This window comes from Pelophylax lessonae, assembly GCF_965119305.1.
Source record: "Pelophylax lessonae genome assembly, chromosome: 13".
Lineage (NCBI taxonomy): Eukaryota > Metazoa > Chordata > Amphibia > Anura > Ranidae > Pelophylax > Pelophylax lessonae.
Window position 1 is genome coordinate 95,858,811 of NC_138780.1, and position 22,818 is coordinate 95,881,628.

The 22,818-nt window shown below is 46.0% G+C and overlaps 1 protein-coding gene across 2 annotated transcripts in view; it reads left to right on the top strand.

The window, feature by feature from the left end:
- HEATR5A (HEAT repeat containing 5A) overlaps positions 1-22,818 on the top strand; it is a 277,280-nt gene that overhangs the window by 11,895 nt on the left and 242,567 nt on the right. For both annotated transcript variants that reach the window (XM_082275260.1, XM_082275261.1), the window contains exons 2-5: positions 4,094-4,305; positions 4,505-4,613; positions 16,968-17,117; positions 19,202-19,364. In XM_082275260.1, coding sequence (XP_082131386.1) covers positions 4,094-4,305; positions 4,505-4,613; positions 16,968-17,117; positions 19,202-19,364 — 634 coding nt within the window. The remainder of the gene's footprint in view (positions 1-4,093; positions 4,306-4,504; positions 4,614-16,967; positions 17,118-19,201; positions 19,365-22,818) is intronic.

A 22,818-nucleotide genomic window follows, 5' to 3' on the forward strand; every position in this document is an offset into this window, starting at 1 on the left:
TGCCTCTGTGTCCTGGGAGAAGGGAGAGATAAAGCAGCTCTGCTGTAGATGAGCACAACACTGGATCGAAAAAGGAGCCAGGTAAGTGTTTAGGAGGGGCTGAGGGGAGCTGATTTTTTTTTAACTTAATGCAGAGAATGCACTAAGATGAAAAAACCTCATGCCTAAGTGGTTTTAAAGTTATAACATTCCATGCCTTAGCCCTCGTTCACATTGAATTCGTCTTTGAAATCACGCAACTTCATCTAAATTGCACAATTTCAAAGTTGCAGCTTCATGCACAGATGTCTGTACAAGTCGCACCTGAAACTGCCAAAAGTAGTGCAGGAACTACTTTTATAAATAGATGTGGCACTGCAAAGTCAACGTTGCACCAACCTGAACAGTGCCATTGACAACAATAGGATGTGACTTGTCATGCGATTTGATCTGTCAAATCGTATGACAAGTCACTCCCTTGTGAAAGGGCGCTTAAGGTAAAAAATTGCTCAGTGGCAATTTCACCCCTCTCTTTATCTAGAACGAAGTCTTTCTGTAGTGGCTGTCTCCTCCCTCTCTCCCTGCATTCAAAGGAGCAAGCCGCACATCTGCCCCCAAAGCAGCTTGCTATATGGGCAGACATAGAAGAGGAGGAGCAGAGAGCTCTTGTGGGGAACCACAGAAGAGGAGATTTAGAGCCCCTTTGTGCAATACCATTAGACAGAGCAGGTAAGCGTGACATGTTTCTTTATTTTAGGTACAGTTTGTTCTTTAGAAACGCTTTCGAGGAAATCTCCATGACAGGGCGCAGACACCAAAAAAAAACAACTGACAGGGGTCTTAACCATCCCCTACTCTATGCTAAACACGTTTTTTTGTTTTGCTTAATATATCAAGATCTAGCTAATACAGGTCCCTCTCAAAAAATTAGCATATTGTGATAAAGTTCATTATTTTCTGTAATGTACTAATAAACATTAGACTTTCATATATTTTAGATTCATTACACACAACTGAAGTAGTGCAAGCATTTTATTGCTTTAATATTGATGATTTTGGCATACAGCTCATGAAAAACCAAAATTCCTATCTCAAAAAATTAGCATATCATGAAAAGGTTCTCTAAACAAGCTATTTACCTAATCATCTGAATCAACTAATTAACTCTAAACACCTGCAAAAGATTCCTGAGGCTTTTAAAAACTCCCAGCCTGGTTCATTACTCAAAACCGCAATCATGGGTAAGACTGCCGACCTGACTGCTGTCCAGAAGGCCATCATTGACACCCTCAAGCAAGAGGGTAAGACACAGAAAGAAATTTCTGAACGAATAGGCTGTTCTCAGAGTGCTGTATCAAGGCACCTCAGTGGGAAGTCTGTGGGAAGGAAAAAGTGTGGCAGAAAATGCTGCACAACGAGAAGAGGTGACCAGACCCTGAGGAAGATTGTGGAGAAGGACCGATTCCAGACCTTGGGGGACCTGCGGAAGCAATGGACTGAGTCTGGATTAGAAACATCTCGATCCACCGTGTACAGGCGTGTGCAGGAAATGGGCTACAGGTGCCGCATTCCCCAGGTCAAGCCACTTTTGAACCAGAAACAGCGGCAGAAGCACCTGACCTGGGCTACAGAGAAGCAGCACTGGACTGTTGCTCAGTGGTCCAAAGTACTTTTTTTGGATGAAAGCAAATTTTGCATGTCATTCGGAAATCAAGGTGCCAGAGTCTGGAGGAAGACTGGGGAGAGGGAAATGCCAAAATGCCTGAAGTCCAGTGTCAAGTACCCACAGTCAGTGATGGTCTGGGGTGCCATGTCAGCTGCTGGTGTTGGTCCACTGTGTTTTATCAAGGGCAGGATCAATGCAGCTAGCTATCAGGAGATTTTGGAGCACTTCATGCTTCCATTTGCTGAAAAGCTTTATGGAGATGAAGATTTCATTTTTCAGCACGACCTGGCACCTGCTCACAGTGCCAAAACCACTGGTAAATGGTTTACTGACCATGGTATTACTGTGCTCAATTGGCCTGCCAACTCTCCTGACCTGAACCCCATAGAGAATCTGTGGGATGTTGTGAAGAGAAAGTTGAGAGACGCAAGACCCAACACTCTGGATGAGCTCAAGGCCGCTATCGAAGCATCCTGGGCCTCCATAACACCTCAGCAGTGCCACAGGCTGATTGCCTCCATGCCACGCCGCATTGAAACAGTAATTTCTGCAAAAGGATTCCCGACCAAGTATTGAGTGCATAACTGAACATAATTTTTTGAAGGTTGACTTTTTTTGTATTAAAAACACTTTTCTTTTATTGGTCGGATGAAATATGCTAATTTTTTGAGATAGGAATTTTGGGTTTTCATGAGCTGTATGCCAAAATCATCAATATTAAAGCAATAAAAGGCTTGCACTACTTCAGTTGTGTGTAATGAATCTAAAATATATGAAAGTCTAATGTTTATCAGTACATTACAGAAAATAATGAACTTTATCACAATATGCTAATTTTTTGAGAGGGACCTGTACTTGATCCACTTTAACCTCACCATCCTCCTCCTCACCCTAATTGCTGTCATAACTGTACCTTTTCCCCCCAAAATACCATATTATTGATATTTATCTGCACTGGATGCATCCTACACAAAGCATGCAATGGAGCTGTGATCTCTATATTGATGTAAAAGTCAGATTTAATTCTTGTAATACTAAAGATCAGTGATTCTTTATTATCAATTGTAGAAAGAAGTAAACTCCGCGCTAAGGATATCTTAGGGGTACAAAGATGTAAATAGGCTGCAGCCTACCCTGAACTACAGTCAGAAGACTGTATAAACTGAAAGAAAAACTTTGGGTAATTGGCGCTGCCTGTATTGAATATTGCGGTGTGTAAATGAATAAAGGCACCGTGATGTGTATATAAGTACAATAAATTATCAGTGCAACAAATAAGTATACAGATTAAGAATATAAAACCAACGTATAAAAAATCCAGTGATATATAAATATCCCCGTGATAAAGTGCAATCCAAGTGACAGAGTATTTAAAAAAACAATAAATAATCGGGCAGTGAATAAATACGATGATGGTATAAACAAGTTAAAAGTGACAGTGGCAAAAAGTGCTGAGATCTTGTACTAAAAATACAATAAGTGGTCTGAGCGTTCAAAAAAGAATAAAGTGCAATGAGGTGCACAAATAGTGATTAGTAAATATAATATAGTGCCTGGCTGGGAGAAAGTCCTAATAGCCAGTAATGCAATGGTGATATATGAAAAATGAATTAGTCCATAACCGGATAGATATGACTTTGTATAGATCTTTTGGTGACCCCGTGGTGGGCAACTGGCGAGGTGCTGGGTGACCCCTAAAGTAAATGTCCTACTAAAGAGATATACCCACCCCACACAGGGGTATAGAGCGGGTATTGAGGTGCAGATGAAACTCCCTCCGTTGGCTCCTATCTCCCTTCTGTGATGGGGGGATGTTGGGGGTCGTCCCTGGGGGTCCGAGGTGTCCCAGAAGAAATGCAGGATCCTATGGTCCTCTCCTATGAGGGCAGTAGTGTGTGCAGAGGTCCGTGGATGGACTCCGGCCACTCGGCAGTATATAGGGGCAGGAGGGTCATACAGGGCAAAAAAAAGCTTGATAGTGTGATAGCGTAAGGCTTTTATTGAGCAAAATAATACATAAAATGGGTACTCACAATGTTACAATGGGTACAAGCGAAATAATAGCGTCCTGGAACGCAATGCGTTCCACCAGAATGCCGGAACCGGAAGTGATGTGACGGCGCTGTACGCGTTTCGTCATCAGACGTATTCTGCAGCCTAGCCAACTTGTTTATACCATCATCGTATTTATTCACTGCCCGATTATTTATTGTTTTTTAAATACTCTGTCACTTGGATTGCACTTTATCACAAGGATATTTATTCATCACTGCATTTTTTATACGTTGGTTTTATATTTATTATCCATTGTGCCATTTTCACACTTATATAAAAGTGCTGAGATCGACCCAATGGATATTTCCACAGATGTTTAAAACTTTCACTTGTGAAATTATTTACTACATTGAACAGTAGTGGAATTAGCAAAGTGTTGGTTTCTGTTTTCAGGCCGAAGTAAAGCAGAATCAGAAGCAGTTGGTTGAGCAGTTGACTTTGATAATGATGGGCTCACCTGGACCTCCAGTTCGTCGACTTTTGGCACATAACTTTGCTGTGGTGTATAGTTCTGGAGATATGTTTTCTGCCTATGAGACAATTGATCGTTGTAATGAACTGATTCGAAGCAAGGATGATTCTCCTAGCGGCCTTCCCAACAAGCTGTATGTATAAGTTCGTTGTCTTCGAGTTTTAGCTTGCATCTTTTTTTTTTTTTAAAGCTTGCTGTCATCCTTTTCCCCAGATTCACTCCAGTAATATCTAATGCATCCTTTCTGTTGGACCTGTCATTTATTTTCATCAACACTAAATTATGAAATTAATTGCAATAGCCTGAATTTTTATTCTTGTTTCATTTTTCAGAGCTGCAGTTGCCTGCCTTGGAGCTTTGTATCAGAAGCTGGGTCGCCTTTTGGGAAGCACATTCAGTGACACAGTTGCTAACCTTCTAAAAGTTCTGCGCAATGCAGAGGTAAAGTAAAACCTCCAACCTTCAAAATCAGAGGTTAAAGTTGTGACAAAACAGATGGGTAGAGGTTGTGGGCAGGACACCGTGTGTGATCAGAGGTTGTGGGCAGGACACCGTGTGTGGTCAGAGGTTGTGGGCAGGACACCGTGTGTGGTCAGAGGTTGTGGGCAGGACACCGTGTGTGGTCAGAGGTTATGGGCATGATACAGGAGACTGTCAGAGGATGGGGCATGATTCAGTAGATGGTTGGAGAATGGGGATGTGACTCTGGAGATGTATCCCCATGTGTTTCTCCATGTTGGAGCTGGGCAATAAATAAGTAATGCTGTTATTCACATTCTTTATCTAAACTTGTTCATAACAACAGAGGAGTTTTTTTTTATTTCATTGTAACATATATCCAGAAAAATAAAGTCCTACATTGGTGTTTACTGACAATGAAGCTTGGATATCTGTTTGTCTTTGTCTCATTGGCAAAAGGATTGGACAAACCACCAGGATTTTCCATTAAAGACAAACGGCACTAGGCGGTCACACCAACTATTTAGGCTCTATCCACACCTGAGTGTATCGATTTACTGGCGTTTTCGGGCTTTTTTTAAGCTTTTTTTCAGCGTTTTACAAACTTTTTTTTAAAAGCTTTTTAGAAGTGTATTGCAAGCTTTTTACAGCTTCAGGCCTTTTTGTTTAACCAATAGAAAGCACTAGGGGGAGGAGAGGGAGAGGAAATGAGGAATCTGAGAGCTGCTATTTGAGCGTTTTACGAGCTTTTTTTCTGCTCCAGTCAGTCGTTTCTTTTGAAGTCTGTGGGGCCAAAAATGCTTGTAATCTGACAAAAAGAAGATCATGTACTTTTTTGAGCTTCAGGCGTTTTGCTTCAGGCAACAAAATGCTCATATGTGAACAGGGGCCAGCAAAATTATTAGATTTTGGCTTGTTGGACATTTTGGAGCTTCAGAGCTGAGCATTTTACAAGCTGAAATATCGCTCAGTTGTGAATGGAGCCCAACAGTAAGAATAAGAAGAATAAGATGGTGAGAGAGAAATTTAAATGAAATTATATTACACAGTAAATCATGATCTTGGCTATACTGCATTGTAAGATACTGACCTGGAACAAACATGCAGGGTGGTGGTTGGAACTTAGACTTTACTGGGCAGAGATGATAAACCCCATAGCCTGCACTTTTAGAAAATGGTTAGGCAATGGCAGCACCCATATTTTCATCCTTGCAGATTTCTTTTAACTGCAGTTGTCAGTGCAATACATTTTACTTCCTTTAGTTAAGAGTGTTCTGGAAATGTGCATTATATACAGGTGTATCTAAAAAAAAATTAGAAAATTATCAAAAAAGTTAATTTATTTTAGTAATTCAATTAAAAAAGTGAAACTCATATATTCTATAGATCCATTACACACTGAGTGATCTATTTTAAGCATTTCTTTGTTGTAATTTTGATGATTATGGCTTACAGCTAGTGAAACCCCAAAATGTAGTATCTCAGAAAATTTCAATATTACATAAGACCAATTAAAAAAAAAAGGATTTTTAATAGGGAAATGTTGGCTTACCGAAAAGTATGTTCATGTACAGTATAGTGTGCACTCAATACTTGGTCGGGGCTCCTTTTGCATGAATTTCTGCATCAATGCGGCGTGGCATGGAGGCGATCAGCCTGTGCCACTGCTCAGGTGTTATGGAAGCCCAGGTTGCTTTGATTGGGGCCTTCAGCTCATCTGCATTTTGGGTCTGGTTTCTCTCATCTTCCTCTTGACAATATCCCACAGATTCTCTATGGGGTTTAGGTCAGGTGAGTTTGCTGGACAATCAAGCACAGTGATACCATAATCCCTAAACCAGGTATTGGTACTTTTGGTAGTGTGGCAGGTGTCCAGTCCTGCTGGAAAATGAAATCAGCATCTCCATAAAGCTGGTCAGCAGAGGGAAGTGCTCTAGAATTTCCTGGTAGAGGGCTGTGCTGACTTTGGACTTGATAAAATTTAGTGGACCAACAGCAGCAGATGACATGCCTCCCCAAAACATCACTGACTGTGGAAACTTCACAATGGACCTCCAGCAACTTGGATTCTGTGCCTCTCCACTCTTCTTCCAAACCCTGGGACCCTGATTTCCAAACGAAATGCAAAATTTACTTTCATCCAAAAAGAGGACTTTGGACCACTGATAAACAGTCCAATCCTTTTTTCTCCTTAGCACAGGTAAAACGCTTCTGACATTGTCTTTGGTTCAGGAGTGGCTTGACACAAGGAATGCGACAGTTGTAGCCCATGTCCTGGATACGTTTGTGTGTGGTGGCTCTTGAAGCACTGACATCAGCCATAGTCCACTCCTTGTCAATCTCCCCTAAATTCTTGAATAAATGGCCTTTGCTTCACAATCCTTTTTAGGCTGTGGTTATTCCTGTTGCTCGTGCACCTTTTTCTAACACTTCTTTCTTCCTCTCATTTTCCATTCATATGCTTGGATACAGCACTCTGTGAACAGCCAGCTTCCTTACCAATGACCTTTGGAGACTTACCCTCCTTGTAGAGGTGTCAGTGACTGTTTTCTGGACAACTGTCAAGTCACCAGTTTTCCCCATAATTGTGTAACCTACTGAACCAGACTGGGAGACCATTTAAAAGCTCAGGTGCTTTGTATTAATTAGCTGATTAGAGTGTGACACCATGAGTTTACAATATTGAACTTTTTCACAATATTTTAATTTTCTGAGATACTGAATTTTGGGTTTTCACTAGCTGTAGTCACTTTTTGTATTGAATTACTGAAATAATTTACTTTTTTGATGATATTCAAATTTTTTTAGATGTACCTGTACAACCTGACAAATGGAGAGTACCTTCTCAGACCTCCACATCAGTGCTGGAACCTGCATTCTGAGGCGATTCCTATGTCGCAGGTCACATGACCACATGGGAAACCTAGGAACACTTCTGCTTATATTGTGCTGGATCCTGCACTGATCTGATGAGATCTGAGTAAGCTTCTTGGGAAATACTGTCTGCTTTAACCACTTCAATATCAGGCACTTTCACCCTCAACTTTCAGTGCTGTCGCACTTTGAATGACAATCGCTGGGTTATACAACACTATAACCAAATACAATTTTTATATTTATTTTTTGAGACAGATAGAGCTTTCTTTTGGTGGTATTCTATCACCACTGGATTTTTTATTTTTTTGCTAAACAAAAAAAGACTGAAAATTTTGCAAATAATTTTCTCTTTCGTTCATTGACGGACACAGCGACATATCTTCATTAGTCAAATGGGTTATGCTGCGCTTCCTAGGAGTAGGACACTAGGAGGAAAAGGGTTAACAAAGTTAACAGAACTTTCAGCTACATCCATGGGGCAGTCCCAAGGGGTATACTCCCACTTCCTGCTTCTAGGATTCAGTTTTTTTTTCTGCCTAGTAGGAGTAAGGACCTAGCTCCCTGCTATGATCTCTGGTCCTGGTCTTTTTTGTCATTTAAACGAGAAACTTTTCTCTTTTGTTATTTTGTAATTTTTATTTGTTCCAGTGAGAACTACAATCAACTGTCGGACTGGGCGTCGCACAGGATATCCTAGATTCTGATGGTCACCCCAGCCCGACCAGCAAACGCGTGCAGGCCTCAGCTCCACGCTAGGTCAGCCGTGACATGCTCCCACTGGAGGGACTGGCTTGCGAGTGGGATACCTCTCACGGACGCACACGACCTGGTCGTGGCCGAAGTCGCAGCGTTCCTCGGGCCAGCAACACCCCTTGTTCCAAAATGAGGAGGTGACCTGCATGGAGTGAATCTCATTGGGTCTTCTATGGTTGGTGAGTAACCCCCTCTTTTCTCCTTCGGGAAGTTAGGGGCGGGTGCGGGTCCTCCCAGGGTCGGTGGTCCTTCAGGTGAGCCACCCTCCCTCTAGTGTTCTTAACTACCCTTAAGGGGGTTTTCCTCCATCCTTCCCACCTCTGCCCCCCCTTATCCACACCCCCCCCCACTAAGGGGGGCATCCAAGGGGGCTCTGTTATGTGCTGGGGTGTGGTGGGGCTGTACGGCTAGTCGCCGTGGTGTGTGTGGGATCGCGAGTGTTTACATCACTGGGGGGGTCCCAGGTGGACTCTTGGTGGCTTTTTGGCAGGCGTTTTTCAGGCCTGCAGGGCATGTGGACCTCTCGGCGACCATTTTCCAGTTGACCAGCGGTGGCCGGGGCTGCTGCGCATGCATGGGGCCATTTTCCCGTAGTCCGGCGTCGTCGGAGCTACTGCACATGCACGGTGGCTATTTTGTAGTGGGTGCATTCCTTCACAGACGGTGGCGGCCTCTGGTGATAGCACTTATGCTCCTCAGTCAGAGCGGCATGCTACCAGGGATTTGGCGCCTCTTCTCCTCTCTCCCTGATTTGGCGGAGACCCAGGTGGTGGGGAGTCCTGGGGCAGTATTTCCCTACCTGATCTAGCTATTTGCAGCATTCTGGGACCTGTAGTCCCACAGGCACTAATATGGCTGGGGATTTTAATATTCATACAGCTGATTTGAAACTTCCCACTGTGGCACCAGGATGGAGGCAGTTGAGCATGTCTCACCACCAGACCCACTCTCTGAGGGGGCATCTTCGGGGGCTCATTCTGCCATGACAGCGGTCCTACAATCTTTAGTGTCAAAAAGTCGACAATGTTTCACAAAGGAAACCTGTAAAAAAGAGTCCGCTGTCCTCTCCCATTTCATCTGCCTCCTCAGATTCTGAGACAGATGTGCCCGCCACGGATGTAAGTCCCCCCACGGAGTCGGCGTCCACACATCTTGAGTGTTCTGACAGTGAGGATGATTCCTCTTCCTCCACTTCAGTGCAGGAAAAAGCGATGGTAGAGGCACTGATTGTGCTAGTGCGAGAAAGCTTAAAAATAGAGGACGCAGCGGATGCTGTGTCTGCCACACCGGGGCAGTTTGGCACCCGCAGACCATTTAAAGTGTTTCCTTTCCCTGCCTATTTTGACGAGATTGTTTCTAGTCACTGGGGTTCCCCATAACTATCAGGAACGTGCTGGCCACAGTACTGTTATTTGCCAAAGGCAGACACAGATGCGCATGCGCCCAACGTTTTAGAGGTGCTAATGTGCGCATGCACACAAATATTTGCGAACGTGCCAATAGGCGCCAAATACCATGTATAAGTGCAGCAGTTGCACTAGGGCTTTGCTGTCTGATCTGCAGCTGTACCTGAGTTCTGAAACCTGATCCTGCTTCTTCTGTGTTTGACCTGGCTTGCCCTTGACTCCACCTGCTTCTCTCCTACCTTGACCTTGGCCTGAATCTGGACTTTCCTTTTGTCTTTGCTCACCTGCCTGCACTCATGTTGCCGATCTCTGCCTGAACCCTGGATATCCTCTGCTTTCTGTCTTTGCCTGCTATTTATCATCTGTTACCGACCCGGCTTGTCTGACCTCGCTTCCTGTGTCTCCCGCTCTGCATGCACCTGCCTGCTGCCACCAGCCTGAAGTCTGCCAGTTCTGCCTACCTGCTGTTACCTTCTGGTCCACCCTGGTGATACTCCCGACATCTGAAGGACGTTCCAGGCACCCGTACACCACCACGCTCTCGTGGCCACTGTCACAACATCGGTGGTCCCGGAGCCGAGGTTGTACGAGAGGCCTTCCCTCTGCACATTAGGCTCACCCGTCAGGTACGTCACAGTAATGTTTGGCTGGGATTCCTAAGCGTTTCTTTAGGAGATATTCCTTTGAAGAATCCCTGGTTAAGAAACTGACGGTACCACCGGTGGTGGACTCCCAGATTTTGAGGTTGAATAAAGCTACATTATTGCCGAAGGAGGACGCTCCGTCCTTTAAAGCTCCTACGGATAGGAAGGCTGTCTTTATCAAGCATTATCAATTTGGGGCATTACCCTTTTGGTTGCGCCAGTGGAGGATTTGCGGTACTGGAGTACCTGGACGATCTTCTACGAGCAGGGTCTCCGACTGCTCTGGCGGACAACCTGGAGATTTGTGTGTGTTCTCTGCAGGATTTCAGCTGGAAATGGAATTTCCAGGAATCTGCTCTGGTTCCGTCCACTAAGTTGGACTCTCTGGGTCTGCCTCAGGACTCAACGTCAGCCAGGGTGCTTCTCCCATGGGATAAGTTCCCAAAGCTGCAGGATGCAATTCGGCTCCTGTTGTCCAGCAGTCAGGCATCTCTCAGGACTTGTATGCGGGTGCTGGGCCCGATGGTGTCTACCTTCGAGGCAGTTCCGTTTGCACAGTTCCTCACGAGACCTCTGCAAAGGGAGATTCTTGCTAGCTGGGAAAAAAGTCCACAGTCTCTAGACAAATCTGATCCTGTTGAGCTGGGGTACGAGAGGGTCCGTGATTTGGTGGCTTCTTTCTCCAGCGATTCGACAGGGAAAAACTTTCCTTCCCTTGTACTGGACAGTGGTCACAATCAGACAAGGCCACGGCCGTGGCTTATGTCAAGCACCAGGAAGCACGTGAAATGTCCTGGTGGCTCGGGAAGTAGCTGACATTCTAAGGTGGGCAGAATGCTTCATTCCAGCCCTCTGCTGTGCATCTTCCAGGGGTGGAAAATTGGCAGGCGGATTATCTGTCATCAGGCATTGGAACAGGGAGAATGGTCTCTTAATCCGGAGGTGTTTCATCAGTTGTGTCTCTGGTGGGGAACTTACGAGATGGGCCTGTTAAACCCTCGTCTCAACAGGAAGGTGCAGAGGTTTGTGGCACAGTCTCAGGATCCTCTGGCCAACGCCTTAGACGCACTGGTGGCTCTTTAGGGCCAGTATCATCTGAGATACGCTTTCCCTCTCACCTCTAGGAAGATTTACCATCGCATTTGGAATGCAACGTCTGGCCTTGGGTTCCATCAAGAGCCAGGTTTCGGCCTTGACGGTTTTCTTTCAACGTCCTTTGGCCACGCCTTCTTTGATTCACACCTTTTATTCTGGGGATTCGCCACTTTCTCCAGTGCGGTCTTTGTTGCATCCGTGGGACCTTGATTTTGTGCTGTCGGTTTTTCAGAAACCGCCTTTTGAAAATGTTTGTGGGATTCCTCTGCTTACATTGTCCCAGAAGCTGGCCTTCTTGGTGGCTATTACTTCTGCATGCAAGGTTGTCGGAGCTGGAAGCGTTGTTTTGTCCACTTTGCCTGGTGGTTCACAGAGATAAAGTGGTGCTTCGCCCGTCAGTCGTTCCTAAGGTTGTCTTTTGGTTTCGATCTGCATGAAGACATGGTGTTGCTTTCCCCGTGTCCTAAGCCTAAACATCTTAAGGAGATTGTCTTGCATTCTCTAGATTATCAGGGTGTACCTAGTGGCTATCGAGTCGTTTAATAATCGGACTCACTATTTGTACTTACGAATGGACCCCGGAAAGGGTTGGCCTCATCTGCCGCGATCATTTCCGGATGGATCAGACAGATGGTGGTGCTGTTCAATTAAGACATGAAGGGAAAAATTAAAAAAGGAAGCATAATACATGAAACCTTATCCATGGATCATCAATCTTCAATGTATATTGTCCATGACAGCATCAAATTCTTCTGATGAAAAAGTCACAAAAGACCAAAGGGCTGGGATGTGATTAGGACCGGCAGCTCCTAAAAAGGTAGGGAGTCCCTCCAGGCATACAATGAAAAGAAGAAGAAGACAAGGGCGCCAGGTCACAAAGGGTGAATAAACAACAGATAACTTTATTGTAGCAACTTGCATATTAGCAATCCAGTGTCAGCCTGTGTAGTGTCATGAGAAATTCCCCACAGTGAAGCCAGCTGGTGTAAGAGAAGCTGTGAAGTATCAATGATGCATAGGTGGGTGCTCACCAGTATTTTAACCTCTCACATTATCAAGTGCCATGAACACGACATTGTGGTCTTTAGAGGGATCTTTCAGAATCCTCTTTATCTTTCCCTGCTGGTTTGCTTTTTTTTTTTTTTTTTTTCCATATTGAGGCCATTCTAAATTTCAGCTTTCTTTTGCCTTATCAGTTCATAGGTCATGGTTCCATATATGTGTATGGTTAGTGGAGGGGCAGGCCTGTCTGATGAAGGAGGTTGACCTCCGAAATGACGTTGCGGCCTGCCCTCCACGTTTTTGCCCACTTGTTTGATCCCTGTCAGAGACTCCGTGGAGGAACTGACAGGGTACCATAATGTCATTTCCGGCCACTTCTGGTTCCGGTTTGATCACTTCCGGTCACGGACACCAGTGAGGCTGCCCATTCAGGGAGCCTTCGCTATCTGCAGCCACAGCTCTGTGCCCGGACCGGGTCTTCAGAGTATAGGACTGCTGTCCAGACTTCACAGCTCCTCTTACACCACCTAGCTTCACTGTGGGGAATTTCTCTTGACACTACACAGGCTGAGCCTGGATTGCTAATATGTAAGTTGCTACAACAAAGTTATCTGCTGTTTATTCACCCTTTGTGACCTGGTGCCCTTGTCGTCTTCTTCTTTTCATATGTGGCTGGTTCCGTGATTAGGCGGGTAATTACTATTGCCCTGGTGTTGTAAACTCTGACCGAGTGGGCTAAGCTTTTACGCCGGGAATCTGCAGGAGAAGAAGCTCCCCCCTGCCTTAGTGGAGCTTGCGGATCATTTGCTCCAAGGGCTACAGTTTGTCTGTGACGCCTCTTTGGATGCCACTCCCCTGCCTTCTAGATTGTCTGTCTGTCTGTCTGTCTGTCTGTCTGTCTGTTTCAGCAGTGGTCCTGCGGCACATTATCTGGCTGAAATCCTGGTCTGTTGACCAGGCGTCTAAGAAGGCCTTGTCTGATCTTCCATTCGTCGGGGGTCGCCTGTTTGGAGCTTCCTTGGATGACATCATCAAGGGCCTTACAGGGGGAAAGAGTACTCTTCTTCCTCAGGCTACCAGGTGTAAAGAGTCCCTTCGCAGACGGGGACCCTCCTTTTCAGCTCACAAGCGACTTTTTCGTCCCTCAGGGTCTCAAGACAAGAGATCCAAGGCCCTTTCGGGCCTCCGCTGGGACTTCCAAAAAGTCTTGGTCGGGCAAACCACAAGCAGATGCTGCCAGACCTGCGGACAAAAATTCCTCCGCATGAAGGGCCCCCTCATCCGTATCTGGGGTGGTGGGATGTCTTCGCTGCTTTCCGCATCCGTGGGCCTCCCTGATCCAGGACAAGTGTGTCCACAAAGTAATCTGCTCTGGCTACAAGATCGAGTTTTGATCATATCCTCCAGAAAGGTTCTTACTGTCTCACCTGCACTTATCACCAGATCGCTTAAAGGATCTCTATCCTTCACATCCCAATATGGGTTGCCCATCAGCGTTTCCCCTGCTTTGCTGTGGACGAGGAGCATTATCAAATCTTTGTGTTTTCCTTTGGTCTTGCTTCTGCTTCTCAGGTCTTTTACAAAAGTGTTGGCCCTGGTTCTAGCATTACTGCGGTACTGGGGTACCTGGACATTCTGCTTTTATGAGCAGAGCCTTTGTCTGCCTTGTTGGACAACTTGGAGATTACTCTGCAAGTTCGGTTCGATTCTGAATCTTCAGAAGTCTGCCCTGGTTCCGTCCACTAGCTCAGTCTATCTGGGTCTGGCTCTGGACTCATCCTCAGGCAGAGTGTTTCTTCCTCGGGAGAAACTTCAAAAGTTGCAGGAGGCAATTTGGCTTTTGCTGACCAACAGACGGTCGTCTCTTCGGACTTGCATGCATCTGTCCGGGTGGGAAGGTGTCCTCGGCACAGATTGTGCTCAGGGGGTCTGGTCTCAGGAAGAGTCCAGACTACCTATCAATGTACTTGAGCTCCGAGCGATCAGACTTTGTCTGGATCATTGAACAAGCTGTATCCAGGGGTGTCCGGTGCAGATTCAATCGGACAGTGCCACGGCTGTGGCCTATGCGCCAATCACCAAGGTAGCACAAGAAGTGTCCTGGGGGCTCGGGAAGTAGCCAGCATTCTAAGGTGAGCAGAATAATTCATTCAGCTCTCTCTGCTCTGCACATTCCAGGGGTGGAAAATTGGCAAGCGGACTATGTCAGTCGACAGGCGTTAGACCAGGGAGAATGGTTTCTTCATCCAGAGGGGTTTCATCAGTTGTGTCTCCGGTGCGGTACTCCAGAGGTGGATCTGTTGGCCTGTCGCCTCAACAGAAAGGTTTAGAGGTTTGTGGCATGGTGTTGGGATCCTCTAGCCATCGCTACAGATGCTTTAGTGGCTCCTTGGAGTCAGGATCATCTGATTTACACCTTTCCTCCTCTCCAGCTTCTGCCGAGACTACTCCAGGCAGAAGGGATTCCTGTCATCCTAGTGGCTCTAGACTGCTCTCGGCAATCTTGGTACGCTGATCTGGTTAGGCTGGTCGTCGATGCTCCTTGAAAACTCCCTCTCAGGGAAGATATGCTGTGCCAAGGGCCAATCTTCCATCCTGCTTTACAGTCGCTGGCTTTGACGGCTTGGTGGTTGAAAACCAGGTGCTGAAGGACAGAGGGTTGTCTGCCTCCGTAAATCCTACGCTGTTAAAACCTAGAAAATCTACTTCTAGTAAGATTTACCATCTTACATGGAAGACTTGCATTACGTGGTGTGAATCCCTCCGGGTTTACCCTCGTTCCTTTTCGGTGGCTCAGATCTTGGCTTTCCTCCAACGAGGGGTTGTGCAGCACAATCGGTACAATCAATGGCCAGGTCTCGGCTTTGGCAGTTTTCTTTCAATGCCCGTTGGCCACACACTCCTTGGTGCGTACTTTTCTCCAGGGCGTGACACCTTTGATTCCTCCAGTGCGGTCTCCATTGCTGATGTAGGACCTCAATTTGGTGCTGTCCGTTCTCCAAAAGCCTTCCTTTGAAAATATTTGAGAGATTCCCCTGCTTACGTTGTCTCAGAAGGTGGCCTTTTTGGTAGCTATTACTTCGGCGCACAGGGTGTCTGAACTGGCAGCGTTGTCTTGACGTTCACGTTACCTAGTGGTTCACAGTGATAAGCTGGTTCTGTGTCCATGTCCGTCGCTCCTTCCGAAGGTCGTCTCTGGCTTTCATCTAAATAAAGACATTGTGTTGCCCTCCCTGTATCCCAAGCCTAAGCATCCTAAGGAAGTTACCTTGCACTCCCTGGATGCGGTTCGGGCAATAAGGTTGTATCTGGCAGCTACGGAGTCTTTTAGGAAATCAGACTCACTATTTGTCCTCACTGATGGACCTCGAAAGGGGCTGGCTGCTCCTGCTGTGACCATTTCCTAATGGATAAGACAGACTGTGGTTCAGGCTTATTCTATTAAGGGTCAGGTTCCTCTTTTCCCTGTCAAGACACACTCTACTTTGGCGCTTAGTGCCTCCTGGGCCTTCTGTCATCAGGCGTGAGTGATGCAGGTTTGCAAGCGGCTACCTGGTCGTCTGTACACACATTCACAAAGTTTTATAAAGTGAATGTGTTGGCATCTGCCGATGCTTCTTTTGTCCGCAAAGTTCTGCAGGCTGCTGTTTAGAGGACTTGTCCTCTTTGAGGGTGTTTTTTTTCAGGTGAGCTCCAGTTGGCAGTTGAGCTCCAAGTTACCTTATTGGCTATGTTTAGCCTTGGGGAAGTTTGTTTTTTTCTGCTGTTCCCACCCCTCATGTTTGACACTGCTTTGGGACGTCCATACGGTCAAGAAGATGATCTGTATCCGCCAATGAACGAAAGAGAAAATGGGATTTTTGTCTTACTGTAAAATCCATTCTCTGATGTGCCAGACAGACACAGCACCCACCCCTCTATGTAGTTGTTTTTTTTTTCCTTCTGACACTGTTTGTTACAAAACTGAATACCTATAGCAGGAAGTGGGAGTATACCCCCAGGGGCTACCCCATAGGTGTGTTTAAGCTTTTTCGCTGCCTAGTGTCCTACTCCTGTAGGGGGCAGTATAACCCTACAGTCAAGAAGATGAAGAGCTGTGTCCATCAATGAACATCAGAGAAATAGATTTTACGGTAAGGCAAAAATCCCATTTTCTTTTTAGAATATTAACCACTGATTTGTGTCATTTAATTACTCAGGAAATAATTTGTTCCTATTCATGTTTACCTTTCCTTAGGCTTACCTTTTGTCAAAATCAATTTTCAAATTTTTGGGTCTAAAGCTGTCCAAAACACTAGTAGATTTTCTAACATTCGTACAAAAATTCTCAGCATATTTGATGACTTGATGAATGTGGTCTGAAAGTAAAAGTAAGAAAAATAGTTTTTTCATCATTTTATTTTGAACAAATCAGTTGAAAACAAAATGCAAAAGACCCTCAAGACCCTATACACAAATGAAGAATTTTAAGTGGTGTATTTGGTATTAAAGTCTATTCTATTATGCTGTTTCTACCTGAAACCCAAATTGTCAATATTTGTAAATTCTTCTTTTCCCAGTCTCAGGGCCGCTCTGAGATCATGATGAGTCTGGAAAGAATAGTGGCAGGTCTTGGACCCTCTGCTGCCTCCTGCCATCGAGACATCTACAAGGCAGCTCGTTCATGTCTGACGGATCGGTCCATGTCAGTGCGCTGTGCGACTGCACAGGTAGATCATTACATGCATTTTTCTCAATACATAGGATTGTTGTAGTTGAAGTAGAATTTTTTTATTCTTCAAAGGGAAGGTTGTGGCGAGAACAGAAGTGGTAAAAAATATGTGTCCCAATATACACTGCTCAAAAAAATAAAGGAAGACGTTTTAATCAGAGTATAGCATCAAGTCCAGTAAACTCCTGGGATATTGATCTGGTCAGTTAAGTAGCAGAGGGGGTTGTTATTCATTTTCAGCTGCTTTGGTATTAATAAATTAACAGGTGCACTAGATGGGCAATAATGAGAGGACCTCCAAAACAGGTGGGGGCCCCTGACATTTTTTTTCCCTACTCCTCTTTTCTGACTGTATTTCACTAGTTTTGCATTTGGCTAGGGTCAGTGTCACTATTGGTAGCATGAGGCAATACCTGCACCCTATAGAGGTTGCACAGGCAGTCCAACTCCTTCAGGATGGCAAATCAATACGTGCCTTTTCCAGAAGGTTTGCTGTGTCTCCCAACACAGTCTCAAGAGCATGGAGGAGATTCCAGGAGACAGGCAGTTACTCTAGGAGAGCTGGACAGGGCTGTACAAGGTCCTTAACCCATCAGCAGGACCGGTATCTGCTCCTTTGTGCAAGGAGAAACAGGATGAGCACTGCCAGAGCCCTACAAAATGACCTCCAGCAGGCTACTGGTGTAAATGTCTCTGACCAAACACTCAGAAACAGACTTCACGAGGGTGGCCTTAGGGCCCAATGTCTTCTAATGGGCCCTGTGCTCACTGCCTGGCACTGTGGAGCTCAATTGACATTTCCCATTAAATACCAGAATTGGCAGGTCCGCCACTGCCCCCCTATGCTTTTCACAGATGAGAGCAGGTTCACCCTGAGCACATGGGACAGACGTGAAAGGATCTGGAGAAGCCGTGCAGAACATCATGCTGCCTGTAACTTTGTCCAGCATGATGGTTTGGTGGTGGGTCAGGGATGGTCTGGGGAGGCATAACCATGGAGGGACGCACAGACCTCTACAGGATAGACAATGGCACCCTGACTGCCATTAGGTATCCGAATGAAATCCTTGGACCCACTGTCAGACCCTACGCTGGTGCAGTGGGTCCTGGGTTCCTCCTGGTGCACGACAATACCCTGTCTTATGTGGTGAGAGTATGCAGCCAGTTCCTGGAGGATGAAGGAATTGATGCCATTGAATGACCCCCATGCTTGCCTGACCTAAACCCAATAGAACACCTCTGGGTCATTATGTTTTGGTCCATCCAATCTCCCCAGGTTGCACTTCCATCTGTTCATGAGCTCCGTGATGCCCTGGTCTAGATCTGGGAGGAAATACCCTAGGACACCATCTTTCGTCTCATTGGGAGTTTTCCCCTGATGTTTTCAGGCATGCATACAAGCACATTGGGGCCATATAAACTCCTGAGTACCATGTTGAGTTGCTGCAATGAAATTTCAGCAAAATGGACTAGCCTGCTGCATAATTTTTTACTTTCATTTTCGGAGTGTCATTGAATTCAGCCCTCTGTCTTACTAATTTTCATTTCCATCAGACGATGTGGCATCCTTTCGTTCCTAACACATTACCTAGTCCATATCAGTTTAGATAACCAGCATGATATTTTTCCCCATTGATATCTAATGTGCTTTCCATATGTTCCTTTAATTTGTTCAAACAGTTTATAATGAGAGATGTGCTTTTAAAATTAGATGGCTTGTGTTCTGCATTTCTGCACAAAATATGGGTCCCTCTCTAGAGACAAAAGTCACCTGATTTAAGAAATATCACTTTGAACTCTAGGAACTTTTATTTGGCATCCTCTTTCGTTGAAATGCATAAGAACTTTGACTGTAATAGAGCTGGGAGTAGCTACATGCATCTGAAATCTGTTGGATCTGTTGTTAATGTTTGAATGAATTTTGAATAAATAATTTTGAGTAAATACATACAGTAAGTAAATAAACAATGTACAGCATTTAGATATTATTTCTAGTTTTTCAATGTATTTAAAGCTCTTAGCTTGCTCATGTAAATTAAGTTAGTGTTGCTTTTCATCTGTACATTTTTTTTCTATCTATAGTGCCTCCTAGCACTGCAAAATGAAGCCTCCTTCATGTGGACATCTGATCTGGAGAGTTTGGTATCCCTGTGCTTCAAAGCCTTTGAAGGAAGCAGTTATGATGTCCGTCTAGGAGTCTCCCGATTGTTGGGGAAAGTTCTGGCAAGGGCAGTGCAGGGAACATGTGAGTGAAAGTAGATTTCATTTTAGCACCTTTCTATCAGTGTTTAGGTAAACCTTTCTGTTGCCCAAACATGTAAACATAGCAATACATTCATAATCTGCTCAATTTGCTGTAAAATCACACGCTTCTTTTTTTCCAAATCATACGGCCTAAACACACTGAACAGTGCTTTTACCAATATACAAATCTGGATTTCTCTATCCTTCATTGACAGATACAGCCCCATATAATTCTTGACCATTGGGTTATGCTACCCCCTACAGGAGTATTACACTAGGCAGGAAAAAGCTTTGCCACGCCTATGGGGCTGTCCCTGCAGGCATACACCCACACACTCCGCTCTAGGTTTCAGTTTGTTTCTGCCTAGTTTAGGAGTAGGACCTAGTTCTCTGCTGGGACTTCGATCTTAGCTGTTTTTTTTTGGGAACCTTTTTGTAAGACTTTACTTTAGTTTGTTCTGTTCCTTAGAGAACTACAAGCAACAGCCGGCTGGGTTTCGCACTGGATATGCTAGATCCTTAAGATCTGCCTGCCTGGCCAGCGCGCGCGCAGGTTATAGTCCAGTACTAGGCCTCGCCACGATAGAGCCCCAATAAACGTGGCTGGCCTGCGAGTGAAACACCTTGCCGGGACGCATACGACCTGGGTCGCCCTGAGTCGCAGCGTACCCCCTGGCTGTCAGCACCCCCACCCTGGGTGGAGAGGTAGTTTGTTCAGAGTGGTGCCCACCCGATGCTGTTAGTATGATGAGTAATTGTTCCCCCATTTCTCTGGCGGTCTCAGGGTGGGAAAAGCCCTCCCTGGGAAAGCCTCTCCCTGGGAAAATCGGACCCACGGGTATCCCTTGGTTCCCCTGGCCTTTCGGTGGTACCAGGCCCCCCTTAGGCTCCCGCCCCCCACCCCACAAGCATGTTCCTACCTCAGGGGGGTAGATGTATTGCGGCCGCTGCGTCGGTTGTTTCGCTCTGCATCGTTGTAAAAATGTTCCCATTGAAATACATGGGTGGCCATGTTTTGGTAGTTCCCCCATAGGAATGCATGGGGCGGCCATTTTCTAGGAGTCCACGATTGCTGGACAGCAGGGAGAAGATAGGGGGACTCTAGTACATGACCCAAATCTCACCCACAGACCCCCTCAGTGCAGTTGTGGGACCTCCCGGGTCACAGCCCCTGTCTGCATTTACAGAAGTTTTGGAAAACCTGGTGTCAAAAGTGGATTTAGTTTTAAAAAATGGCACTAGTAGAAAGCGCCCTATGCCTTCCTCTGCCTCTCTAGTGTCCTCAGATTCTGAGGTAGATATGGCCACCGCGGACGCATGCCATTCTGGTGGATATGCATCTTTGCATTCTGATGGCAAGGAGGATGTATCCTCATCAGCAGCAGCGTGTGAGAGCGCACTGGTGGAGGCACTGATAGTATCAGTGCGGGAAACTTTAAAAATGGCGGATGATTCTACAGCGTCAGGGATGCAGGTGTCTTTTGGCACCCGCAAATCCCAGAAGTCAGGCAAGGTTTTTCCCTGTGCGGAAATTTTTGACAACATTGTCAACGAACAGTGGGGGTGCATCAAACAAATGTTAGTGGTGCCTAAGCGATTTAAAAGGCAATACCCCTTCGCGGACGCGGTATCCGCTAGATGGACCTTACCACCAAGGGTGGATCATCCAGTTTCCAGACTAAACAAGTCTACTGTGGTTCCGGTGGAGGAGTCTCCGGTATTTACAGACCCCTTGGATAGATGGATTGAATCTCTGTCCCGCCATTTGCATGTGATAGTTGGCTCAATACTGAAACCGGTCTTTGTGATCACTCTGGTGTCACAGACCATAACACAATGGGCAAAGTTGCTGAAAGGGGACTTGGAAACGGAGCAGCTCTCGCCAGGCCTAATAGAGCTAACGGACCAAATGGTCCAAGCCCCTCTGTATATATGTGATGCATCACTGGATGCGGCTCCGCTGGTAGCCTGCGGTGAGGGTTGCTATTAGACGCATGGTGTGGCTAAAAAGCTGGTCTGCGGACCAGGCTTCCAAAAAGGCTCTTTCTGACCTTCCCTTTACGGGGGACAGGTTGTTTAGATCCTCCCTGGATGAGTACTCTTCTCCCTCAATCCACCAAGGGCAAGGCACCGCCTAATAGACGGGGGCCTTCATTTACTGCTCATAGGCGGCCCTTTCGTACCTCCAGGTCGCAGTAGAAAGAGCTAAGCCATTCAGGTCTTCTGGGTGTTCCAAGAAGACATGGTCAGGTAGGCCGTGAACAGGCCAATCCGGATCTGCGGACAAATCCTCGTCTGCATGAAGGGATGCCCTTTACTGGTTTCTAGGGTGCGGGGACGTCTTCGCTTCTTTCTAGAACCATGGATTCAGGACAAATGGGTTCTGATCAGGTTACAAGATCAAATTCAGACCCGACCGTCGGACAGGTTCTTCCCGTCCAACTGCCGCCTATCTCCAGATCGGTTAACAGACCTACGAGATCTGCTGTCATAGGGAGTGATTTTGCAGGTTCCCTCTGGGGAACGTTTTCAGGGGTTTTATTCAAACCTGTTCACCGTGCCCAGGACGGGTGGTAAAGTACGTCCAATCCTGGATCTCAAAGCTCTGAACTGCTTTGTGCGGGTACAGACGTTTTTGGAATCTATTCGCACAGTGGTGGCGTTCCTACATCAGGGGGACCTGTTGGCCTCTATCAATATCAAGGACGCATATCTAAACATCCCTATCTACGCTGGACACCAGCGTTTTCTTCTTTCTTCACTGTGGGAGAGGAGCACTTTCGTGGCGTTACCCTTTGGTCTCGCCTCTTCCCAGGGTCTTCACAAAAGTGTTGGCTCCGATATTGGCACTTCTACGTCAGAGAAAGATTGTGGTCCTGGCGTAGCTGGACGATGTCCTGTTAAGAGCAGATTTTCATTCAGCTATTGGGGGATTTGGAATCACTGTAAGGACTCTGCAAGAGTTTGGCTGGACCATCAATTTTGCAAAATCAGCCCTGGTACCATCCTCAAGACTGGTCTACCTGGGTCTGACTCTGGATTCTGCTTCGGCAAATTTTCTTCCCCTGGACAAGCTGCAGAAATGTTTAAGAGTGATTTGTTTATTGTTGTCTAGCAATCTGTCTTCTCTGCGGCATGAGTACTAGGCCTAATGGTGTCCACCTTCGAGGCGGTCCCATTTGCTCAGTTCCACACCAGGTCATTACAGAGGGAAATTCTGGTAAAATGGAACAAAGAGCCAAAGTCATTGGATTCTATGATTCAGGTGAGTCACAACACAAAGACTGCTTTTCTATGGTGGCTTCGCTCGTTGGCCTTGCGCCAGGGCAAGTCTTTCTCTCCATTGTATTGGACCCTGGTCACCACGGACGCCAGCCTGTCTGGCTGGGGAGGAGTGCTGGGGAAGCTGTGTGCCCAGACTCCAGACTACTGATCAATTTTCTGGAACTGAGGGC